Consider the following 21,980-nt stretch of genomic DNA (forward strand, 5'->3'; position numbering starts at 1 on the left):
CCCAATAATTCTTCATATTTCATGTGTTCCATTTACTGCTTTTGGCAAGCCATAGTCATTAGTGAGATTTCTGTCCCAGGCCTGCATTCTGTTGTTTCTGTAAGAGTATACAGAGGCTGTGTGATATTTGTTGACTCCAGTTATTCATATTGCTGCTCGTGGCCAGGTGTTTGATAAAGGTCTCATTTACACTTGCATCAGGAATTATACAGGAAGCTGTGAACATGTCTCTGAGGGAAGCCAGTGTTGTCAAGAGCCCTATCTGTGGTCACAGACTGGAGTCTGCAAACTGAAAATGAGAAATTTCAGTTACCAAGATTGAGGTTATTGCACCACCTGACTGGAAATCACCATGGTGGACGTTAACGTTCAATTAAACAATGCTAAGAAACACATCTCCAGTCCTAACAGAAATGATACGATTATTTGGATATTGCTGAAGAGTCTGACGTAATAGGCTTATGCTCTTTGAAGAACAGCATTATGGGTAGAATTTATATAGAATTGAAAAAAGGAAGGAAGAGTGAGAGGGAGGAGCATCACACTTTTGTTCTCTCAAAAAAACTCAGCAGAAAAAGAGACAGGACTGAGTAAAAGAGAAAGAGAGGAACTTGAGGCGTGCAGAGACAGACAGGGACAAAACATTTGTCTGGCTTCAACATGTCTCCCTGGATCAGGACCTCCACTGAGAGATATGGTGTTGGTACGTGTTTAAATACTTCAGGCATGTAATCTGACGAGTGTTTGTGTGAATAACTGCCTTCGGACCAGTGTCTGTGGATGCTTACTTGGCTTCCTGCTTCACAGGATGTGGGCAGGTGCAGCTCACTAGATAGATTCACAAATCTTTAATTTTGTCAAGAGTCTAAGTTGAAATCATACAGCAGATTTGAAACTTACAGAAATATTCACCAACCTGTTTCATCTTGAAAAGTGTAGCTATTATAAGTGCAGGGTTTACACTAATGCTGTGTGTGTCGTTCAACGTATCGATTGTTCATCCTGAGGGCAAGTTTTGCTCTTTGAAAACTTTTTCTCTGAGCAATTACATGTAAAAATCCAACTGATTTTTGTTGCCTTTGGAGAAATCTGTATTTGTAGGATGTGCATCTTAATAGCAGGAAACACTACAGTATAGGGAGACTAAAGATTTCTTTACTTTTCAAATCTTTGCACTGTACTCAGCCTTGCTGCAGTCATATCTCCTTTTCTGCTTAATGAATGCAACATCTGCAAACCCATATGCCAGTCTATCAAAAAATGTTAAACCTTAAAACTACTGATACAGTATGTCTGGTCATGTGATCTGATAGCCGTTTATATCTGTGTTTATGTGGTTACAGCCGCGCACACACACGCACATGCACACACACAAAGGAAGTTAACAAGAGAGGAAGTAAAAAGTGAACTAAGAAGTGCAGTAACATTGTGTCTGTTTGTATGCTGCTTCTACTCTAAACATGTAGGCAGTGTTTTTCTTTGTTAAATATACATTATTCATTTTAGGAATCGTTTTAAAAAGACATATAAAGACACCATAGATCATTAATGGTTTAAAACATGTGGCCTATTAAAGCTGGTCAGATTTCCGTGAACATTACAGTGGTGTCTAATGTCTGGTTCATTAAAAAGTTCCAAAACATCCTACTTTTCTTTTTGGTTCACACATGTTTCTGTCTTCAAAGTATATGAGATGCTCATATATGATATATGAGTATATGAGAAACTTTGAGATGCCTCAAATGCTTGTTCATAAGCATCTAAAATTTGAAAGTTTTACCTTCAACCACTAAAATTCTGTGCGAGGTTAACAACTGACAGGAAAAAGCTAGTTACGTGGGAAAAAAGAGGGAAAAAGTCAAGTGTCCTGTGTAATTTTATATCAAACTCACTGCTATAAAATAGTTCATTTGTTTATTTTGACTGAAAATGTCTTCAAAATCCAACAATCCAGTTAATATTCACTGCTTTTATAAATGTATATATAAAAGTATTTATTATAATTAATATCACGATTAATGCAGTATCAGTAAAGGTTATATATCAACATGATCCACATCAAAGCAATTTATTTGTGTGAATGTATTTGTTATTATAAAAAAAGAGCATGATGATCTCACAGGAGGTTAAACCATTCACACACATTTGAAGACAATGTCCAGGCATGATTAAAAATTGAAAGGGTTAACAGTATGCATACAGTACACTGTTTCGTTTGTATTCGTAATTTATCTTGTGTTGGACTTGAGTTTAGAATTGTGTGTACAGTATGCTGGAAAATTCTTGGAACATTCAAGAAACTTGGAAAAGAAGTTCAAACTTATAAACTTTATTCTTGATACTTTTCAAAGAGACTTTTACAATGTGGATGATCTTAATTAATAATGTGTTAATGAGTTATAATATTGACAGAATGTGCTAACAAGATCGTAGTAGTATTACAACTAAGACTATTGGATTTTGTCTCCAAGCTGTGTCCAATGTTTAGATTCGTAGTTGGAAGTTTTACATTCATGATATTGCTGGTCATGATTTTTGTTTTTCACAGATGATGTTCTATAGATTTTAACTATCCTACTGTAGCAGACTTGTGGAAAACACTTACAGCCTCAACCTAGGTGATCGAGGAGAGATTAACTGAGCACACAGTGTCTTTTAAATAGGAAATTGCATGTGCCACACCTTTAAATGTTTACTCTTAAACTTATAACACCTCCATTGTATCTTAACCTCCTGAGACCCGTATGCTACTGTTGTGTACATTACAATTTTTACTGACTGTTTCTCTTCACTGATAGGTATCGCTGATACCTATAAATTTAATCAGTGTTTTCAAGGAAGCAGTTTCCAAAAAGAATTATACCTAACAGTCCTCATATAAGGTTGGTACAATAAATATATATAGACAATGAAGTTGTGAGAAAATGTTATGTCCTCATATGAGGACATTCGGGTCTCAAGAGGTTAAAGACATTATCACTGTCCCAGTTGTATAACGCATAACTGACAGCGGTGGCTAAAGCGGTTTAGGCTCTAGGTTGAGGATCGGGGATCAAGCCCCACTGTTTGGCCCTTAAACAAAGCCCTTACCCCTTACACTTCAAAAATATATAGTTAAAAAGATAGAAGACACAAGATAAAAAGCTAAAACTGCAATGCAGCACCTTCTCTCAAAGCTTTTTACAGTGCCCTATTCCTAACTGAAAGCTTGATCAAAATGATATTCATTTGAATCTTGATTTGCCTGAGCAGCTCAAAGCCTCTCTGACATTTAGCTCCAGCTTAAGGCAGCATACAAGCGAAATACTGCTTTTCTGTGTTTGGTTTATATTGCTTGAGTATAGCAGACAGATACATTGGCCATAAACTATATAGTGATTTATAGACAGTACTATATTGGGTTAATGTGATCCATTCTTTCGGTTCAAGTGAGAAAAGAAGTTGACTCTTTACCTACCATCAGATTTACAGTATCATGAGCAATATTTCCCTGATTAGACGCTGATTCCTGCTGATCCTCTCATGATTGTAAAAGTGACAGGTGCCATTCTAATGAGGCAATTACAAACATAAATACTGTATAGATGAAAATAAATGAGTGTTTTTGACTTTCTTTCTTAAAACCTGTGCAAATGTGAGTTGATGCAAATAAATAGATGTTTGAAAATAAAAAATGTTCAAAGTTAGGATGGAAAAGTTTATTACAGAGAAGGCACACTGCAGAGAAAGGAATTACAGAATAGTTTGAATATCATTTTTGTTTTAATCAGCAAAACAACCACATGCTATTATAAACATATTATGCAGTATAAATGCATTATAAAATATAGCAGGAATCCAACAATAAGGTTATGTTTATTTATGTTGTTCTAAATATGAATAGGAATCCATGTTAAAATCACAAAACATGTCGGTAGCTGAATTATATAAAATAAACTTGAATTTACCTGTAGGTGTGAATGTGTGTGCATGATGACCTGTGATGGACTAAGGTTGTATCTGCTGTGTATATTAAGATCATACTTGGCATTCGTTGGATAAACTCCAAATAGACTTTGACTCTAAGAGAAACTGATATTTGGTCCTGATTTAAATTCAATGATTTCATCTTTTCACATGGGTAAGTGAGGTTTTTAAGGGTCATAACAGAAATGAACAGATCACACAATGTCATATACTGCATTACATAATTGTGCCAACTGTTTGCAGAGCTCAGCCTTTAAGAATTTTTAACTACAGTTAACATTTAGATGAATGTGGTCCTGAATGGACTAAAATGCTGAAATCAACACATTTCTGTTACAATTTATTGCTAGCGTAAGAGAAGACATTCTTTGCGATTTATCAAGCGATGACTGACATTATTTCTATCTGTAGTGACTCCTCTTAAGGGCTGCAAGTATAGGTTTGTATTTGTAGCTTACGGAAGCAACTTTCTTTGAAAATTAACTTTATCTTTAATTCACTCTATCACTTTCTTTTTAGTTAAGTGGAATTTTGCAGCAAAATCAGAGAAGCAGCTGTCTCTTGCTGTGGGTGAAACAGTGCACATAGAGAAAACATGCGAAGGTAAGAATGAGATTGCTGGATACTGGAGGACTAGGTCCCATCATATATTATGTTTTGCTGACATTTTACGATATGAGAGCATTGTCAGTTTCATATACGTATTTTTTAGATGGTTAATTTTTTTTATCTTGTAGGGTGAAGCCATAAAACCGCAAACTACTCTAACTAGGTCTGAGAGAAAAATAGGGTTTAATCATGAGATGCACTGCTCCAGGCTCTTCTGTTTAAAACACTGATTGGGACCTGCATATTTAGCATTATAATCCCATCTGCTAACACCAAAAGGAGGCTAAGCATCTGACATTTTAAGGTTTTCATGTTAAATGAGCCATTACAATGAACCAGAACAGCGAAGTGGCAGTCTAGTGTGAGATGGATGGTCCCTGCTTAAAAAGTTCATAAGGAACTAGTCCTGGCATTCCCAAAAGTCTGTGAAGGGATCAACAAATACACCATTATTAACAATTATATTTTTCATTAGGCTACTATAAACATTAGAGAATTTGATATGGTTAATTGAATGGCTCAGTAATAATGTGGCGTACTTCGTCTCATGTCACATCACCACTGGCTTTGGTGGACCATGTCAGTTTATTATTAAAGACAGGACAAGGATTATTACACATCATAACACACTCAGTTTTGTAGTCTCTTTGAGGAGTGTGAAAAGAAACAAAAGTCAACCACTATCATTAACACTGCACTTGTTTCTGATCAAAAAGCACACAAACACACAGAAATTTTGAAACAAAAGGAACATATACTTCACGAAGCAAACTGAATGATGTTTTAAGAACATAGTCCACCAATTTATGCATTTTTATTAAGCAATGTGAAAGAAACCCACTCTCATAAAGGCACACGAGCGGCAACTCAAACAACTCAAAGCTAACTCATACAGCTCGTTAACAAAACACTCCAAATATAAGCACAAAAATATTGACCAAAATCTTAACTTAATCTGCTACATTTAAACCCCACGGAACCCATTTAAAGCCTTTCTGCCTCGCCCACGTGCCAAGCTGCTCTGTGCGATGGCGGTAAGCAATTAGGCCGGTGGAAATGACATCACACAATATAAAATACAAATAGAAAATATAATCTACCTCTGTGGAAAATTATTAAAGTTTGCTGGAATAGTTACGTGACATTAGATTAAATACAATAACAAGTCGTCTTTTGAGTAATGCCTAGTTAGCCCTTGGAAATATTGGAATGTAAAATGCTGTACGAGTCTTATATATAGCCACAAAATTCTTGTACACTTAATAATAAACCCATTATTTCAGTAATAGCTTATGATTTAATGTTTCTTAAACCTAACATAAAAGCTTTGACTGTAAATGTTTTATAATTATCACTATTGTTATCATTTTAATATATAATGTTAATGGTGCATAACATTATTAATATAATGTTAATATTGTGCTGAGTTAAAAGAGCTATTATAAAGATTCATCAAATACATACAGTATATATACTGTACCACATATATATATATATATATATATATGTGTGTGTGTGTGTGTGTGTGTGTGTGTGTGTGTGTGTGTGTGTGTGTGTGTGTGTGTTTTAATTTATAAAAAAATAATAACAATAATAATACATAAAAGAAATAATAATAATACAAAAAGCTGGTGATTTTTCAGGTTGGTATATGGGATACGTGGGCCGGAACAAAGAGAAGAAAGTAAGTGGGTGTTTTAGTAATTCATAACCTGCATCTGTTTCACATCTTAATTAAACCCCATGTGATGTAATTTTCATGTGCTACAGGGTGCCTTTCCTGCAAACTTCATTGAACTGAAAGAAGTTATTATTGAAAAAAAAGGGTGAGAGACTTCTTATTTTTATTCATTAGTCAGCACTTCATTATATAAACTTATTCTATGTTTCAGTTTCTGAAATCAAATTAAGTCTTTTATTCACCAAGATTTTGTCTTGGTAAGGGATGTAATACACACACAACACACTTACAGTATAGTGAGTATGCAATAATTTACACAGTAGAGAATTATAGCAGTAAACACTTCTTCGTGGTGCTCTACAGAAATGAAGAGGAAGTGACCTCTGCCGAAATGCCCCTGGTGAAGGAAGTTACCACCACACTGAGGGAATGGGGCAGCATTTGGAAGCAGTTATTTGTGGTACAGTGTGATTTTTCCTTCTTGGTGAATGTGTACATGTATTTTACAGATGTATGCTATGTGTGTTAATATCTATTCTGTAGTTCCTTATTCTTAATCACTGCTTACTTCTATCCTCTACCTCCTGACTGAGCAGTGGAACTTTTTAACACTGCAGGTGAATAAGAAGGACAGATTTAGCCAGGTGCAGGCACTGATGTGGGATCTGATGGAGTGGCGTTCTCAGCTGCTCTCTGGCACGCTGCCTGGTGATGAGTTTAAGGAACTAAAACAGAAAGTCACATCTAAAATCGACTATGGAAACAAGTACTGTGTTTTTTTATTTATTTACTCCTGTGTCTCTGACTGTCGTGGTTTTAAAGCACATTCGCTGTGATTGTAATTAATTCTGATTATTCTACAGTTTATAAAGAATATTTGTACAATCAGTATTCTATAGCTTTTTGAATTTGCTGACATAGAATCTAGTCAAAATTGTTTAAAATATATATTTATATTGTCTATCCTTTTTCCCCACAATAAAAATAAGCCATTCTTTCACATAACACTTTTATTTACATTTATTCATTTAGCCGACACAGTTACAGATTTTTTCTTTTTTTTGGAGTGGAGACAAGTTAGAGTTTGGTAAAGTCCTCACTATTATTATTTCAAAATGGTAAAAAAAATTGCTTTCAAAGTCTTTTTAAACTATAGAGTTTAATCACAAAACTTCACTGAACATCCCTTGTTATATAATAACATTGTGAATAACACAGATTACAACAATAACATAAAGCTAATCAAATATCTGTTATAAGAAAGGTAACAATAGATTAGCAAACCCTAACCATAACCTTAGATATCTTTTCTAATGAACATGATCAGGACGTTGAAAACTGACATTTCAAAAGAAATTATATACCACTTCAAACAAAGCCAGTTTTTATCAAGTCTTTAATTTGAAGGTCGTTTTTATAATTTTGCTTCCCCTAACAGAGCCACTTAATTAAGAAAGTCTAATTAATTGGACATATTGGTTAGTAATCAAGCTTTTGCAGCAGTATAAGAATTAAGTGATTTTTTATTTGTGCTGCCTTTTAAAAGAAAGTGATGAGGGTGTGTGCAAGTGCAAATGTGTACATGATGCGCTTCAATGTGTGAAACCAAATATGTGTTGTAGTGGTGCAACACGAGCTGTATCTGTTTAGTGCTCAGAACATTCATATCTATATTTGGAATTAAAGCACTACCACTAAAATGCCATCACTGTCAGTATGGTTCATGACTTCTGTTCATGCCGTCAATTTATAATTGGCCTCAACTGCAGATGCAGCAGGATTAGAAAGCTAGTGGTCTTATTCAAACCACTGTGATCTTGATCAGGGAGTTAGTGAGGTTGAACAAATCAATCTTGTAATTCCATCGCAGCAATTCATATAAATGAAGATGATTATAAAGTTTGCTCACACAAGCTTCACATCAGATGTATTAAAAATAAAATACTCATATTCACAAATTTTTTATCTCATCCAACTCTGCACACTTTTTTCTAACGCGGATGATCTGGCAGTCTTTCTCTATTCATATCTTTATTTACATGCTTATAACACATTTCTGTTTAATCCGATTAATGTGTTTGTATTTAGTTACATTCACCAAAACCCAGTGTGTATTTAAACATTGATACTGATTATTAGGGTTATTTTGGTCTTATATATGTGCGATAATTATACTCTCTCTGATCCAAACTTTACTTTACTGCAGGATTCTGGAGTTGGATCTGGTAGTGAGGGATGTGAACGGTAATATCTTGGACCCTGACAACGCCAGTGTTATTAGCTTGTTCAGAGCTCACGAGGATGCCACAGCTAAGATCACTGAACGCATCAAAGAAGAGCAGGTCAGAGAGATTTCGTCCAATCTGTATTACACTGATGCCATTAGCTCCAAGCTATAAGATAAATGTGACAGACTTGCTCATGTTAATGAATTCAAACTGCTGCCACTCAAGCTGTACAATGTCCAATCAGGATGTGATTGATGTGGCTGAGCCAGACTATAGTTAGAGAGACAATGATGTAAATGGCTGCACCTTACACTTACTCTTATACAATATTACAGTCTAATGTCCAGATGGATCACTCTGGAGTCTCGGCACGGATCCAGTCCTCTCCCACACACAGCCTCTACGTGTTCGTGCGCAATTTCGTCTGTCGCATTGGTGAAGAATCCGAGCTCTTCATGTCTCTGTATGACCCCCTTAAACAAATGATCATCAGGTGTGGCTCTGATTACTTCATCTTTACAAGACTGTCTCACACAGCACAGCTTCATCACGGCTATTGTCCTCATCATTGTGCATGCACAGACTGAATATTGTACACCATCTATCCATAAAAGAATAACATTAAGAAATCTAGAAGCTTCTCTGAGTATACAAGCTCTATATTGAAAACGACCTGAGCTTTACAAATGCCTTTGGTAAACTTGTGTTGTGGCTGAAATGAACATTTCTTTGGATATCTGACTGCAGATAATTGTACTACAATCTTTTACCATACGTGACCTTCTCTCTTTTTCTCTAGTGAGAACTATCTAATAAGATGGGGGGATAAAGGATTTCCTAAAGATGTTGAAATGCTCAACAACCTGAAGGTGGTGTTTACTGTAAGTTAACACTAGAGGGCAACATCATGCCAATTAGATCAAATGTATTATCGCACACTAGCAAAAACATTTTCATATAGCCTGCCTGTAAACTTTCTGTTAAAGTAATACTCTCTCTCTCTCTCTCTCTCTCTCTCTCTCTCTCTCTCTCTCTCTCTCTCTCTCTCTCTCTCTCTCTCTCTCTCGCTCTCTCTCCCTCTGTCTGTCTGTCTGTCTGTCTGTCTGTCTGTCTCTCTAGGATTTAGGGAACAAGGACCTAAACAGAGAGAAGATTTATCTCATATGTCAGATTGTACGTGTTGGCCGTATGGACCTGAAGGAGACCCATAAGAAATGCACGATGGGACTGCGCAGGCCTTTTGGGGTTGCAGGTACACAGCTGGAGGCAGGATAGAGTTTATATGGCTTAGGGGTCAGTGAATGCATAAGGACACAGGATTAGACAAGAAGTCTTGTTGCAGAAACAGCTACTGTTTTTATTTAGCTTTTGTCTATTATGGTTCTATGTTGAGTGTAAATTCGACAGCTGTTTAACACATTTCTGTGCCATAACATTGTTGAAGGCATTACGGTGGCTCAAAGAATACAGGATTTCTGCACTGTCATACACTATTTTTCATATGAACTATAATAATAATAATAATATTAACAAAAAACTGTGCGTGCATCAGTGTAATTGTCACAGTTACTGAGTGTTAGGTTAAAGTGCAACAACTCTTAGTTGCACTGCTGCAACCTCACAGTGTTGGCTTATGTCTGTGCTCTCACTAACCTGTGAAGTCTCACTAACCTGCCTGACTAAAATACAGTGCACAGAACAAAACTATCATCAATGTTCTTTTTTTAACATGTGCATATTTATTACCCTGTCTGTTCACTCATCTAATCTGTGTACTTTGTTCATCAATTTCTTGCTCGTTCTAAAAAGCCCACCTAGCTAAACCTCAATACAGTACTCCACAACAAAGATAAAGCTGATCATTCACTAGCCTTCCATCAACCTAGTGACACGCTAGCTTCCATGGTGACCTGGCATGTAGTGTGAATGTTTCTAAGGGGCAAGTTTCTCAGTCTGTTAGCAGTTTGAGTGATGAATTGTGTAGTGTGAAGCCCTCCGCAACTAATAGGAAGTAAGGCGAGCACTTGAATACATGCTGCATTGTGAGACTGCAGACTAGGCACCAGAATTAAAAAAAGACTGGAGAGTTGGGTTAAAATGTTGTAATTTGCGTAAGTCTGTGCATTTACTGTCAATAAGAGGAAGAGGATCCTCTTATTGACTCTCACTCTGACTCCTGATTTGTTCTCTCTCTCTCTGATTGGATGCCTGGCACTGTGTAGTCAGGCTTCTTTCATTACTGTTGTTGTGCTGTGATGCAATTTGGTGTACCTGAACTGGTGACTCACGCATGCGTACAAATTTCCCACCAATTTTGAGCCATCATCCCTGACACATCACTGACAGTGAATCACTGTTACAGGATTTTCAGGCTGACTCAGCTAAAGAATTTCATACACACTGTCACTTTAAAAATAAATATGAGAAGTTCATTATCACGTCACATTTTTATAAGTTTTGATATTGCTTAATCGCTGATGCTGGCATATAAATGAATATATTTGACATACCATTTGCTTTATATAAAATTGGAAGGATGGCTGTTTGTCTCTCTCTAGAGTTATTGTTTGAGTATGAAGCAATCCGTCTTTGTCATGTTTCGTCCACAGTGATGGACATCTCAGACATCATCAAAGGAAAGACAGAGTGTGATGAAGAAAAGCAATACTTTATTCCTTTTCAGCCGTAAGTTATCGATTCCCTTCTTCCTCTCTCCTGCCTCATTTGAAATTTTCTCATTTCTTAGACTCTTATCGTCCAAGTCGTTAATCTTTCGCTGTTCACTGCCTGTCACCTATTTAACCTACTGTCATTTATCTTGTGGATTGACTAGTCTTGTAGCCTTTTCTTCTATGTCCTATATATATATATTTTTTTTTTGTGTGTCCAGAGTCTTAGCTGAGAATGACTTTCTTCATGCCCTCCTGACTAAAGTGACCACCTCCAGAGGAGACAGTGGAGGACAGGGTAAGACTGTGAGACTGTGAGCCTTAAAGTACATGCTATTAAGTAGTATTATTTCTCCTTGCTACAGGTTTATTACACTATCGCATCTAGTGTGCAATCCTCCAAACAGAAGAAAGAGCATAGGTCTGGATTATAATGATCTACCTTAGGGACTCACAAGCTGAGGTTTATAGCTTTCATTAACACTACAGAGTGGTGGGCAGTGTGGGCAGAATGGGAATCCAGAAAAGCACAATAGTTGCATGTCAGTGATGTATACTTTATATCATGTGAAATGAGATTAGTTTTTCTTTGTAGATCTAATATGAGCCATTTGGGAGAAGATGCACAAAATCTTTGATTAGACGCAGGTGTTAGTGGTCATAACTTGTCTTACAAGTTCAGTTGTTGGAAATCGAATAAAAAATTCGCTCTTGTTGATAGAAGTGTCTGAGTTTTGAACGCCATCTGATTGTAAATGAGGTCCTGCATGCAGTTCTGCATGAAATCCCATGTTCTGCTGTCAATTAAAAGAACAAATGGAAAAACTTTGCACTTTCAAGTGTAGTCGATCAACCAAGATTGATGTATGAGGTCTTATTTTAGACTTCTTGGTTTTGCATTGGAACTACTTGACTAATGTTGAAATCAAGTAAAAATCTCAGTCAAAAAATTTCAAGTTTCAAAACAAACACAGTTTATGTATGTAATTATGTATGTACAATGTAATTTTTATGAAATGTATTGAATGAAACAAAACTTTGTTGTTTATATAAACACTGCACAAATTTAACTGACAACTATCTTACAGTGAAATGATTTTTTTTAGTACAGTACAACCGAGTGATTGTACCCCAGAGGTTACTATATAGTTTTGTTCTATTCGTTCATGTAGTCTGTATTTAACTTTGGAAGCTTAATTATGCTGTTTAAATGAAGTTTGTAAACAACTGAACATTTATTCATGAAAAAGATGAAATAGACTTTTAGTACTTGTTATATCAGCCTCATAGCACTAGCGAAAAACTAAAAAAGGCAAACATTAAACACTACAGGTGTTAGCTCATTAAGTATAAAGTCAATAGTAGTAGAAAATTGTATAAATTAGATTTTTCACCAAACAGTTTCTTTATTCTAAAAACATCCAACCGTTACAAAAGAGCGATCCACCAACATGTTTCCAGACTGCTTATATTTATATTATGCATCAGTTTTTTACAGTACACTTGTTCTACAGGCTTGTGGGTGACGATGAAGGCTCTGGTTGGTGATATTGTTCAGATCCGTAAGGAATACCCCCACCTTGTGGACCGAAGCACTGTAGTGGCCCGCAAACTGGGCTTTCCGGAGATCATCATGCCAGGAGACATCCGCAATGATATCTACCTCACCCTGCACTCAGGAGACTTTGACAAGTACAACAAAACTACACAGAAGAACGTAGAGGTCATCATGCTTGTGTGTGATGAGGAGGGCAAGATGGTAACGGTGAGTAAGTTTGATTTCTGATCTAAGGTTAAATAACCAGATGGTGTCTGTAATTTTATTAAAACTTTCATTCACTTCTCTGACACTATTAATGATCTATCTCTGGCTCTGTTCAAAGCTGTCTATGAATTCTTTTCCTCATTTATCTAATATTACCAACTTTTAGATGTGTGCTGGTCTTGAAATGAAACCTGCACTATATGTAACTCACTCTAAATTTACTGGACACTAAGTAGGCAAACGAACTATTAGGTTCTCAAGGTTTTCTATTAGGTTGACTACGTGAATGACAGCAAAATAGGGAAAAATAGGAAAATAGTGTTTTTCTTTCATAATTATTGTTCTAATGAATTGTAATCAATTAATCTAGCAGCACAGTGTAAAAAAACTGATGGTTATTAATGAATGCAGTTGGTGGTTTAACTGCATTTTATACATTTAATATATACAGATGCAAGCATTTGTAGTAGTGATGTTTGGAACTGTATAAGTTCTAACTGGCTATTACTGGTTAGTGCTTACACAGACTGAGGGGTATGCTTCAAGATTTGTACAGAATGAGCACATACAGTACATAAAGTACACAGTGCTTTTAAGAATCAGCATAGTTACATGTTGAACTTATCTAATGTATCGAAAAAGACTGAGTTACATTCAGAGTTTGGTAAACTGATCGCCAACATTTATTCTTTTTATTTCACCAGGATGCTATCTGTTTAGGAGCAGGTGATAAACCAGTAACTGAATACAGATCTGTCATCTACTACCAGATAAAACAACCACGCTGGATGGAAACGTTTAAGGTTGAACTTTTTTTATATTCATACATTTAAAAAAAAAAGTTTTACAGCAAAAATAGCAAGTTGTAAAAACATGAATAAAAACGGTAGCTGTATTAATGTTTAATAATGGTGTCATTTAAAGCTGGCTACAATCAATGTTGTATAAAGTACTAGAAAGCAATACTTGAGTAAAAGTACAAGTATCGTACTAGAAAAAGACTTTGGTAGAGGTGAAAGTCACCTTTTAGAATATTACTCAAGTAAAAGTCTTAAAGTATCTGATATATACTGTACTTAAGTATCAAAAGTAATTTTCTGATATTTAATGTACTTAAGTATTTGAAGTAAAAGTAAAAAGTAAAATTTCAGTGATTTTCAGTAGGCATAGGAGCAGGGGAGGCTCTAGGATTTCATCTTTAGGGGGTTTAGCCTCCAGGGAGAATTTAAAACAAGAAGAGTTTTATATTATATATTATATGACTACATAGTAAGCCAAAAGTTATTGTATTATTAAATATCAAAAGTGGACACCAAAATGTTATGCATGATGGAATGATGCCAGACTTGAATCAAATCCGTTCATGTATGTGTGCATTCTCTACAAACAGCGTGTCCAATGAATGCAGTCATTAATAAACAAATATTCACAAGGCAAAGACCAAATCAATAAATGTTATTTTTATTTAGTATTGAATGGGTTGTTTGCATTAATATTTTGTTTGTGCTACAACTCTGGTAATAAGAATAGTGACATTTCACTGCTTTTGGTTGCCTTATTTGAGGCTTTCAGCCGATTAATGTTATCAATAAATGCCTCCAGCTCTGACTGCGTGTGCCTGTGCTTCTCTGTAGAGCGTGCGGAGCTGCGTAATACAATCTAGGAGCAGTGATTGGCCAAACCTCCCTTATTGCAGTCGCACACATTTCTTCTGATTTTATTTTGTAGTAACGAGTAACGAAGATGCTTAGAGGAAATATAACAGAGTAAAAGTATACATTTTATCCAGGAAATGTAGTGGAGTAAAAGTGAAAGTTGACATACATTTAAATAGCGAAGTAAAGTACAGATACGTGAAATTTCTACTTAAGTACAGTAACGAAGTATTTGTACTCCATTACATTACAACACTGGCTACAATGCTAATCACATTTACTATAAATAATAATAATAATAATAATAATAATAATAATAATAATAATAATAATAATAATAATAATAATAATAAATATACATTACATATTTCAAAATAAAATGCTAACACAAATACATATGCCATTGTGGCAGGTTGTGTAGCTGGAAAATAGATTATTTATTATTATTTATGTTAAGGAAATATATGAATGAAAGCTTAAGATTTGTTCCCCCACTTTTTATGTTAATAAAGTAATATTTAAGGTTTGCTAACTTTATCCAAGCTGAACAAGTTTTAGTGCGGTCTAATTGTTTAAGGTGCCAGTAATTATGAGCATGATTAAAAATATAATTAATTGTGCAGCCTAAATTTCAGTTGTAGATGTCCTTCACAGCTAGTTGCACTGAGATCTTCATAAAATTATATCACACACTATAAAAATTAGAGTGACATGACTTTCATGTAACAACTGACTTTGTAAGTTCAGCTTGTTAAAACAAAAGTCGTTTATCTCGATCTTCTCAGTCCATCAGCAAATCTAATATGTCCAATAACCATATGAAAGATGTGGGAATGAGATGTCTCTGCTTCCTGTAGGTGGCGATCCCTCTGGAGGAAATGCAGAGGATTCACTTGCGCTTCATGTTTCGGCATCGTTCGTCTCAAGAGTGTGAGAACTGCTTGCTAGCATTTCTTCTTCTCTCTTATCTTCATCACAACTTCGATTTCAGTCGTTTTTTTCCCCCCGTAGTATATTTCACCATGACACTTTCACAATACACTATTGTGCACAAGTTTCTACTAAGGAACTTCTTTATTTCACCTTAAATTAACAGTCTTTTAGCAGCCCTTTTACAAGAGCTTTTACATAGTGTTTTGTTCAGTGTGAAGAAGGGATAATGTCTGTTCCATGGCATGTTGTCAGTCTACATTCAGCTTAATTAGCATTTAGTTGTATAAGGCTTTTAACAATAGACATGGTCACAATGTAGCTTGATGTAGATTTATAGATTTTAGAGGCCTAATGATCAAGCCAGAGGTGAGAATGGCAAAGCAAAGAAAACTGACTTTTTCTGTATCCATACCAGCAGAAGATGTATCACAAGTGCAAAAAGCTCAATATATGTGTGCTAATATACCTGTCATACAGGTGCATAGTGTAGCTATAGAGTATTTAGTGGTCGTTATAAACAATAACGTCAGTAATTTGAATAATTACAATAGTTTCAGTAACACACTTAGTGGTAAAGTTTAAAATGAAAGAAAAAAAAACCCCAAAACTATCATGGCTCAGTTGTATAAATGACATAAATATACTGTAAGTGTTTCTGTATAAGGGTGTCTGGCAAATTTCATTTTTTTTGCATTGCCTCGTTCTCTGCAGCAAAGGATAAGAGTGAGAAGAACTTTGCCATGGCATTTGTGCGTCTGATGAAGGAGGATGGCACAGTGATGCGGGATGGACCACATGACCTGGTGGTATTTAAGGTCAGATACACACATACACACACTCGGGCTTGTCACTTTAAATAGGTATCTATAGTGTCACCCAGGGCAGCAAATCAAAGGATGTTAGCCGTATTGAAGTATTTTTACCGTCAGATGTGCAGGACAGATTGAGTCCTAAATATGCCTAAGGACATAATTTTGTAACCATCTCTATCTGTTGATTAGTATTCAGGTTTTAATTGGAGATGAACAAATAGATCTTTATCCCTATGGGTTGTAGCAATGCCAAAATTGCTAACGTCTAGCAGGCAGAGAGAAAAAAATCATACGGAAAAATGACCTCTATTGTATGTCAGTGGAGGAGATTGCAGATGTCCAACATGATTATGGATTTAGAGGGGTTTATTATCTCTTTCTCATCTAGAATAAACTTCAGAGCAGCTTTAAACTAGACAGTTATTTAACAGACATTTTAAGTTATGAAGCTAATTTTGTACACTTATAAAAAGGCAAGGCATCATGCCCTAAGACCTGTTCTCCTTCCCCAATGTGATGCCATGTAGAAAACATTTGAAGCTACAGTATGGCACACCAGTGCCCTAGGGTTAAAAAACCTGCATTTGGGACAAAATTAGATAAAAAATGTGATGTTTCTTTTCCCACGTAAATGGTTCTGCAATGATGAGAATGACTAGTGTGACACTGCTCGATTTAATCAACTATTTTATGGTTTATGTGTCAAATAAATGTCAAAACTAATTAAAGAAAATGACTCACTTTTATGTATATACACAATAAAAATAAATTCGATTATTAATAGACTTTTTAGAGTAATGCATCCTGGATGGGACACCAGTCCATCACAAGGCACTTCACACATGCATCCTTAACTACGGGCAATTTTAGCACATCCCAGCCAGCTATTGAGTTATTTTTGTTAAGGAAATGGAGAAACCCCCAAAAACAAGGAGAACATGCGAAACAACACAATAAACTGAGCTCAGGATTAAACAGGGACCTTGGAGCTGTGAGCGTGTCAATAAACACATTTGTTCTGATTGTTTTTTAGTAAACATTGTAGTGGGTTATGGGGAGGGACCGATGTCTTTAGCGGTCATGAAGGGTGATTGTGAGAACGGTTTGAATCCTCAAATTAGAAAGGAAATTTTTACACCAGCCAAGCAGGAGCCACACCTGTTCCACTTGATGCTAATGACAGATGTGGGTCTTGCTTGGATAAATTGAAAACCTGAAGCCACACTGGTTGTTTGTAGATAAGATTCGACCGGCAGCTTCACAGACCCTGGGGATATTTGGGACAGCAGGCATCAGAGGAGAGTTTTTATTATTCTCCTTCAAACATGTTGTGATGTAAAGCTGTGATAAGGCAACATGTGTACAAACGGGTGCATTTGAGAGGTGTGTTTATGTGGGTTGTGTTTGTGTTTGTTTAGGGTGATAGCAAGCGAATGGAGGACGTGAGCTCATACCTGTCTTTACCCTCTGAGCGCACAAACTCTGACACCCACAAAGGGTCGACACTGATGAGGCACAACAGCAGTGCGGGCAGCCTGTCGGTCAGCTCACGAGACAGCTTCATCATCTCCACCCTCGTCTGCTCCACCAAACTCACTCAGAACGGTGTGTGTGTGTGTGTGTGTGTATGAGAGAGAGGGAGACTAAGTGGCAAAGAAATGCAGTCTTTGTCTCAATGTTAAATATGCACTAAATCTAATTTTAGATCATAGTTCTTTTCCAAAAGCACTGGTCTGGACAACGTTTTTACCACACGCATGTCCTCAACCTTGTGTGACTTTGGCAGACATGGGGCTTTTATCAGTAATTAATATATTACCCTTAAAGACTATAGGGGTTTTATATAATGTAAAAGTTTTAATGTTCATAATGGTCCTACCAATTTGCCATTTGCATTTTGCCAGGCTAAGATTTATACTCCAGTGTTTATTAATAATGTGTATTAACCCAGAAAACACAATCTGCAACTGATTTGCTTTTACTCTGAAACCGGTGTGCTGTTGGAGTTCCTGAACACACACACACACATACACACACACACACACACACACACACACACACACACACACACACACACACACACACACACACACACACACACACACACACACACACACACACACACACACTCTCTGAATAACACCTGTTCATCAGAACACACTGTTAATCACATTAACAAATCATCAATTATGCCTCCCTGCTGCAACAAGGCCCTTTAGGAAACCCACAAATAGACACATTTATAATAATGTCACCTTGAACAGATTTTTCTTGTGAAGATGGAACAGTACAAGAAACAAATGCTTATTAGATCTGAACAAATGGTAGTGTGTTTGTGTTGGCAGTGGGTTTGTTGGGTCTGCTCAAATGGAGGACTCGTCCTGAGCTGCTTAAAGAAAACCTACAGGATCTCAAACTCATTGATGGCGAGGAAGTTGTCAAGGTGAGTGAGAAGTATGAGGTGTTAGCGTATGGTTTTTGTGTGTGGTTAAATTAACCCTAATTTGATTATGCTTGTGTGTGCAGTTTCTGCAGGACACCCTCGATGCGCTCTTTAACATCATGATGGAGCACTCTCAAACTGATGACTATGACATTCTGGTATTTGATGCACTGGTGAGGAGAGCACACACACACATCATACCATATTAAATGTTTCTGCTTCTCTGCATATTGACGTGGAACAGGTGAAAGCTGGCATACAGGGTGAGGGGCAGACCCACATGATGAGGAGCGCAAAAAGCTGATGATAATCCAGACGCGCGAACAGGCGAGCTGAGAGCGCGCGCGCGAGTCGCGCGCGTCGCGCCGACCGTACGTAGATAGAGACTGGTACTTGCCTTATAGCCTCGTGAGAGTCAAGGGGAAAGAGAACGGGAGTAAGAGAGAGGAGAGCAGTGGGAGCGCAGAAAGAAAGAGACGAGAGAAAGAGAGAGAAGAAGAGAACAAGAAGAGAGAGAGAGAGAGCGAGAAAGAGAGAGAGAGAAACGAAGAGAGAAGAGAGAGGAGAGTAGAGAGAGAGAATACAGAGAGAGAGAGAGAGGAGAGAGACAGAAAGATATGCTAGATGAGGAGAGAATAGAGACGAAAGAGAAGAGAACGGGAGAGGCAGATGATCTAGAGAGAGAGAGAGAAAGAGGAACGAGAGACACGATAATATCAACAGGGAGACAGAGAGAGAGAGCGACAGAGAGAGAGAGAAGAGAGAGAGAAAGAGGAGCGAGAGAGAGAGAGTGAAGAGAAGAGAGAGAGAGAATCGAGAAGATAGGACGAGGGAGAGAGAGAGGGAGAGCACGAGAGAGAGAGAGAGAGAGCTGAGGAGGAGAGAGTGAGAGACGAGAGAGTAAGCGAACGAGACAGGCTAGAGAGAGGGAGAGAACCGCCGAGAGAGAAAATGAGACAGATTGAGCGAGAGGAAGAGACAGGAGACGAGCAGAGAACGAGAAAGCGCAATGCGCAGAGGGAGAGAAGAGAGAGAGAGAAAGAGAGCTCGTCGTCGTCGAGCTGAGCAGAGAGAGCGATCGCACGCGCGACGAGAGCAGCAAAGCGGACAGAGCGCAGGAGAGAGGTCAGAAAGAGGGCAGAGCGAGCCAGCAGCGCGACGAGTATGAGCAAGGTAGAGCAAAGCCAGAGAGACAAGATCTCGCCATCATGCTACTTCTCAGCGTGACGCTATCAATATTTCGCGAGCGCGACGCTAAAGGAACTGACGCGAGCTCCTCGAGCGACGCGCTCGATCGCATCGTAGTCGCTCTCTCGCTGCGTGATCTCTCTCTCTCTCTCTCTCTCTCTCTCTCTCTCTCTCTCTCTCTCTCTCTCTCTCTCTCTCTCTCTCTCTCCATCATGTCACCTGTCAGATCTACATTATAGGCTTGATTGCAGATAGAAAGTTTCAGCATTTTAACACTGTGCTGGAGGCTTACATTAAACAGCACTTCAGTGCAACTCTGGCATACAAGTAAGTTCAAAAACAGACCTGAACAACAGAAACACACTCAAACACACACACACACACACACACACACACACACACACACACACACACACACACACACACACACACACACACACACACCATGAGTGGATTATTGATCTTATAAATTTAGAGGATGCTGCTTTAAGCACTCTCTTCACCTTCAGCGTACTTGCTCTACTGCCTGTAAAATGGCTTTCTCTTTTATGCCACTTTTGTCATGATTTTAAAAAGCTTAGGCGTCTACATTTTTTTGTGCTTTAGTGTGTAATATCCTTTGAATGTGAGTTTGATTGCAGTGTTGCAGTCACTGTACAGGCCTGTGTTGGAAACACAGCTCAGTTTGTAGATGACGTTAAATGATCAATCTTCATCCATTTTTTCATCTGATATCATGTGATGTGAGATGTGCCAAGGAAATGAAGTTCGTGTGCAGCAGTGCTGGACTTACTCTCTGTGAAATGAGGTGCTCACCAATAATGCATGTAGAACATTTCTTCAGATTGAGCCGAACCGGTCGAATTGGTTCAGGTAACATATCTCTCTGGTTGGCTCTGGTTAGAGTTATATCAAACATGTCATACTGGATTGGGAACCTAGAAGTCCTGCATGTATCTCACAGTAGATTTAGGAACGACCACCAGGAAAAGCTGAAATTGGTGTTTAGGTGTTTGGGGATAGAGAAGTCTGAACTGACCACAATTTATTTTTACTGTTAACCTCACCTGGAAAAGCAGAAGGATTATGAATTAATGAAAAGCCTGTTAAGTCTATTTTACTGTGGGTTTATGTGCTTGTGTATTTGCTGCTGCATGCATTTCTGTGTTGTGGTTATAAAAGAATAATTCAGTTTCAAATCAATTTATGCTATTTGTCCACTCATATCAGGCGGAGTCAATAAGCTAAGAGATGTTTGTTTGTGTTTTCTACAAAGAGTTCTCTCATTCGAAGTGTTTTCCCAAAAAAGCCTCATAAATCTAGTTTAAATATCATTGTTACATTCCTGTTTGCAATCTTATTTTATTTTATTTTTTTTTGAAAGAGTGACTTTGTAAAATAAATAAACCGACTAATTTAAGATTTAAATTAAATTCCAATATAAATCCACCTTCAATGATGGCTTTGTTGAATGGTGCAATTAAATGTTACCAGAATTAACTCATCTTTGATGCCCCCCTCATAATATTACTATTCATTGTTAGCCCCCCCCAAACAATAAACAGTAATATTTTAAGCTTGTCTAAGTCTGTGTATAACAGTACCTTTTATCTGTGTTCCAATTTAACAATCCACCTAAAATCCGACAGTAGTGCAGCGTACAACCAGACACAGTGTGCACAATTTTTCCCTTCTTCTTTGGAGTGGACAGGAGATGAGTGATGTCCCAGTGCCAGCCCACATTCACGGCTCTCAGACCCAAATACCGCTGAGGAATAGCAATGAACTCATCCATATGTAGCCAACACAATACAGCCACAACTGAACCGCGATAAAGCCAGATCTCAGGCATAAAATTAAACAGAAAATACAACTAGGAAAGTAAATACTATTACCCCACAATTCAAATGTCACAGAAGCATTAGAGGTGGTGAGTTTCATTTGAGCTGCCTTCGTCCCAAATTCCAAATGCCATGAAAAACATTAAATAACTTGAAGTGCAGTCTTGCTTGCAGGTTGTTTGATCAAGAC

General features: G+C 37.3%; 1 protein-coding gene across 2 annotated transcripts in view; it reads left to right on the top strand.

The window, feature by feature from the left end:
- The first annotated feature begins 532 nt into the window (after positions 1 to 532).
- The window catches only part of LOC113659899 (dedicator of cytokinesis protein 2), a 107,849-nt gene continuing 86,401 nt past the window's right edge, over positions 533 to 21,980 (top strand). The window contains exons 1-20 of one of the 2 annotated variants that reach the window (XM_047819359.1): positions 533 to 703; positions 4,486 to 4,569; positions 6,219 to 6,259; positions 6,346 to 6,401; positions 6,620 to 6,716; positions 6,853 to 7,022; positions 8,463 to 8,598; positions 8,820 to 8,977; positions 9,284 to 9,365; positions 9,604 to 9,736; positions 11,094 to 11,169; positions 11,375 to 11,451; positions 12,668 to 12,918; positions 13,623 to 13,721; positions 15,431 to 15,503; positions 16,218 to 16,321; positions 17,737 to 17,923; positions 18,664 to 18,761; positions 18,845 to 18,934; positions 20,176 to 20,276. In XM_047819359.1, coding sequence (XP_047675315.1) covers positions 661 to 703; positions 4,486 to 4,569; positions 6,219 to 6,259; positions 6,346 to 6,401; positions 6,620 to 6,716; positions 6,853 to 7,022; positions 8,463 to 8,598; positions 8,820 to 8,977; positions 9,284 to 9,365; positions 9,604 to 9,736; positions 11,094 to 11,169; positions 11,375 to 11,451; positions 12,668 to 12,918; positions 13,623 to 13,721; positions 15,431 to 15,503; positions 16,218 to 16,321; positions 17,737 to 17,923; positions 18,664 to 18,761; positions 18,845 to 18,934; positions 20,176 to 20,276 — 2,156 coding nt within the window. In that variant the 5' untranslated portion in view covers positions 533 to 660. The remainder of the gene's footprint in view (positions 704 to 4,485; positions 4,570 to 6,218; positions 6,260 to 6,345; positions 6,402 to 6,619; positions 6,717 to 6,852; positions 7,023 to 8,462; positions 8,599 to 8,819; positions 8,978 to 9,283; positions 9,366 to 9,603; positions 9,737 to 11,093; positions 11,170 to 11,374; positions 11,452 to 12,667; positions 12,919 to 13,622; positions 13,722 to 15,430; positions 15,504 to 16,217; positions 16,322 to 17,736; positions 17,924 to 18,663; positions 18,762 to 18,844; positions 18,935 to 20,175; positions 20,277 to 21,980) is intronic. The other variant, XM_027172969.2, reaches the window with a different exon arrangement.

The sequence above is a fragment of the Tachysurus fulvidraco genome, chromosome 10 (assembly GCF_022655615.1).
Source record: "Tachysurus fulvidraco isolate hzauxx_2018 chromosome 10, HZAU_PFXX_2.0, whole genome shotgun sequence".
Taxonomy (NCBI): Eukaryota; Metazoa; Chordata; class Actinopteri; order Siluriformes; family Bagridae; genus Tachysurus; species Tachysurus fulvidraco.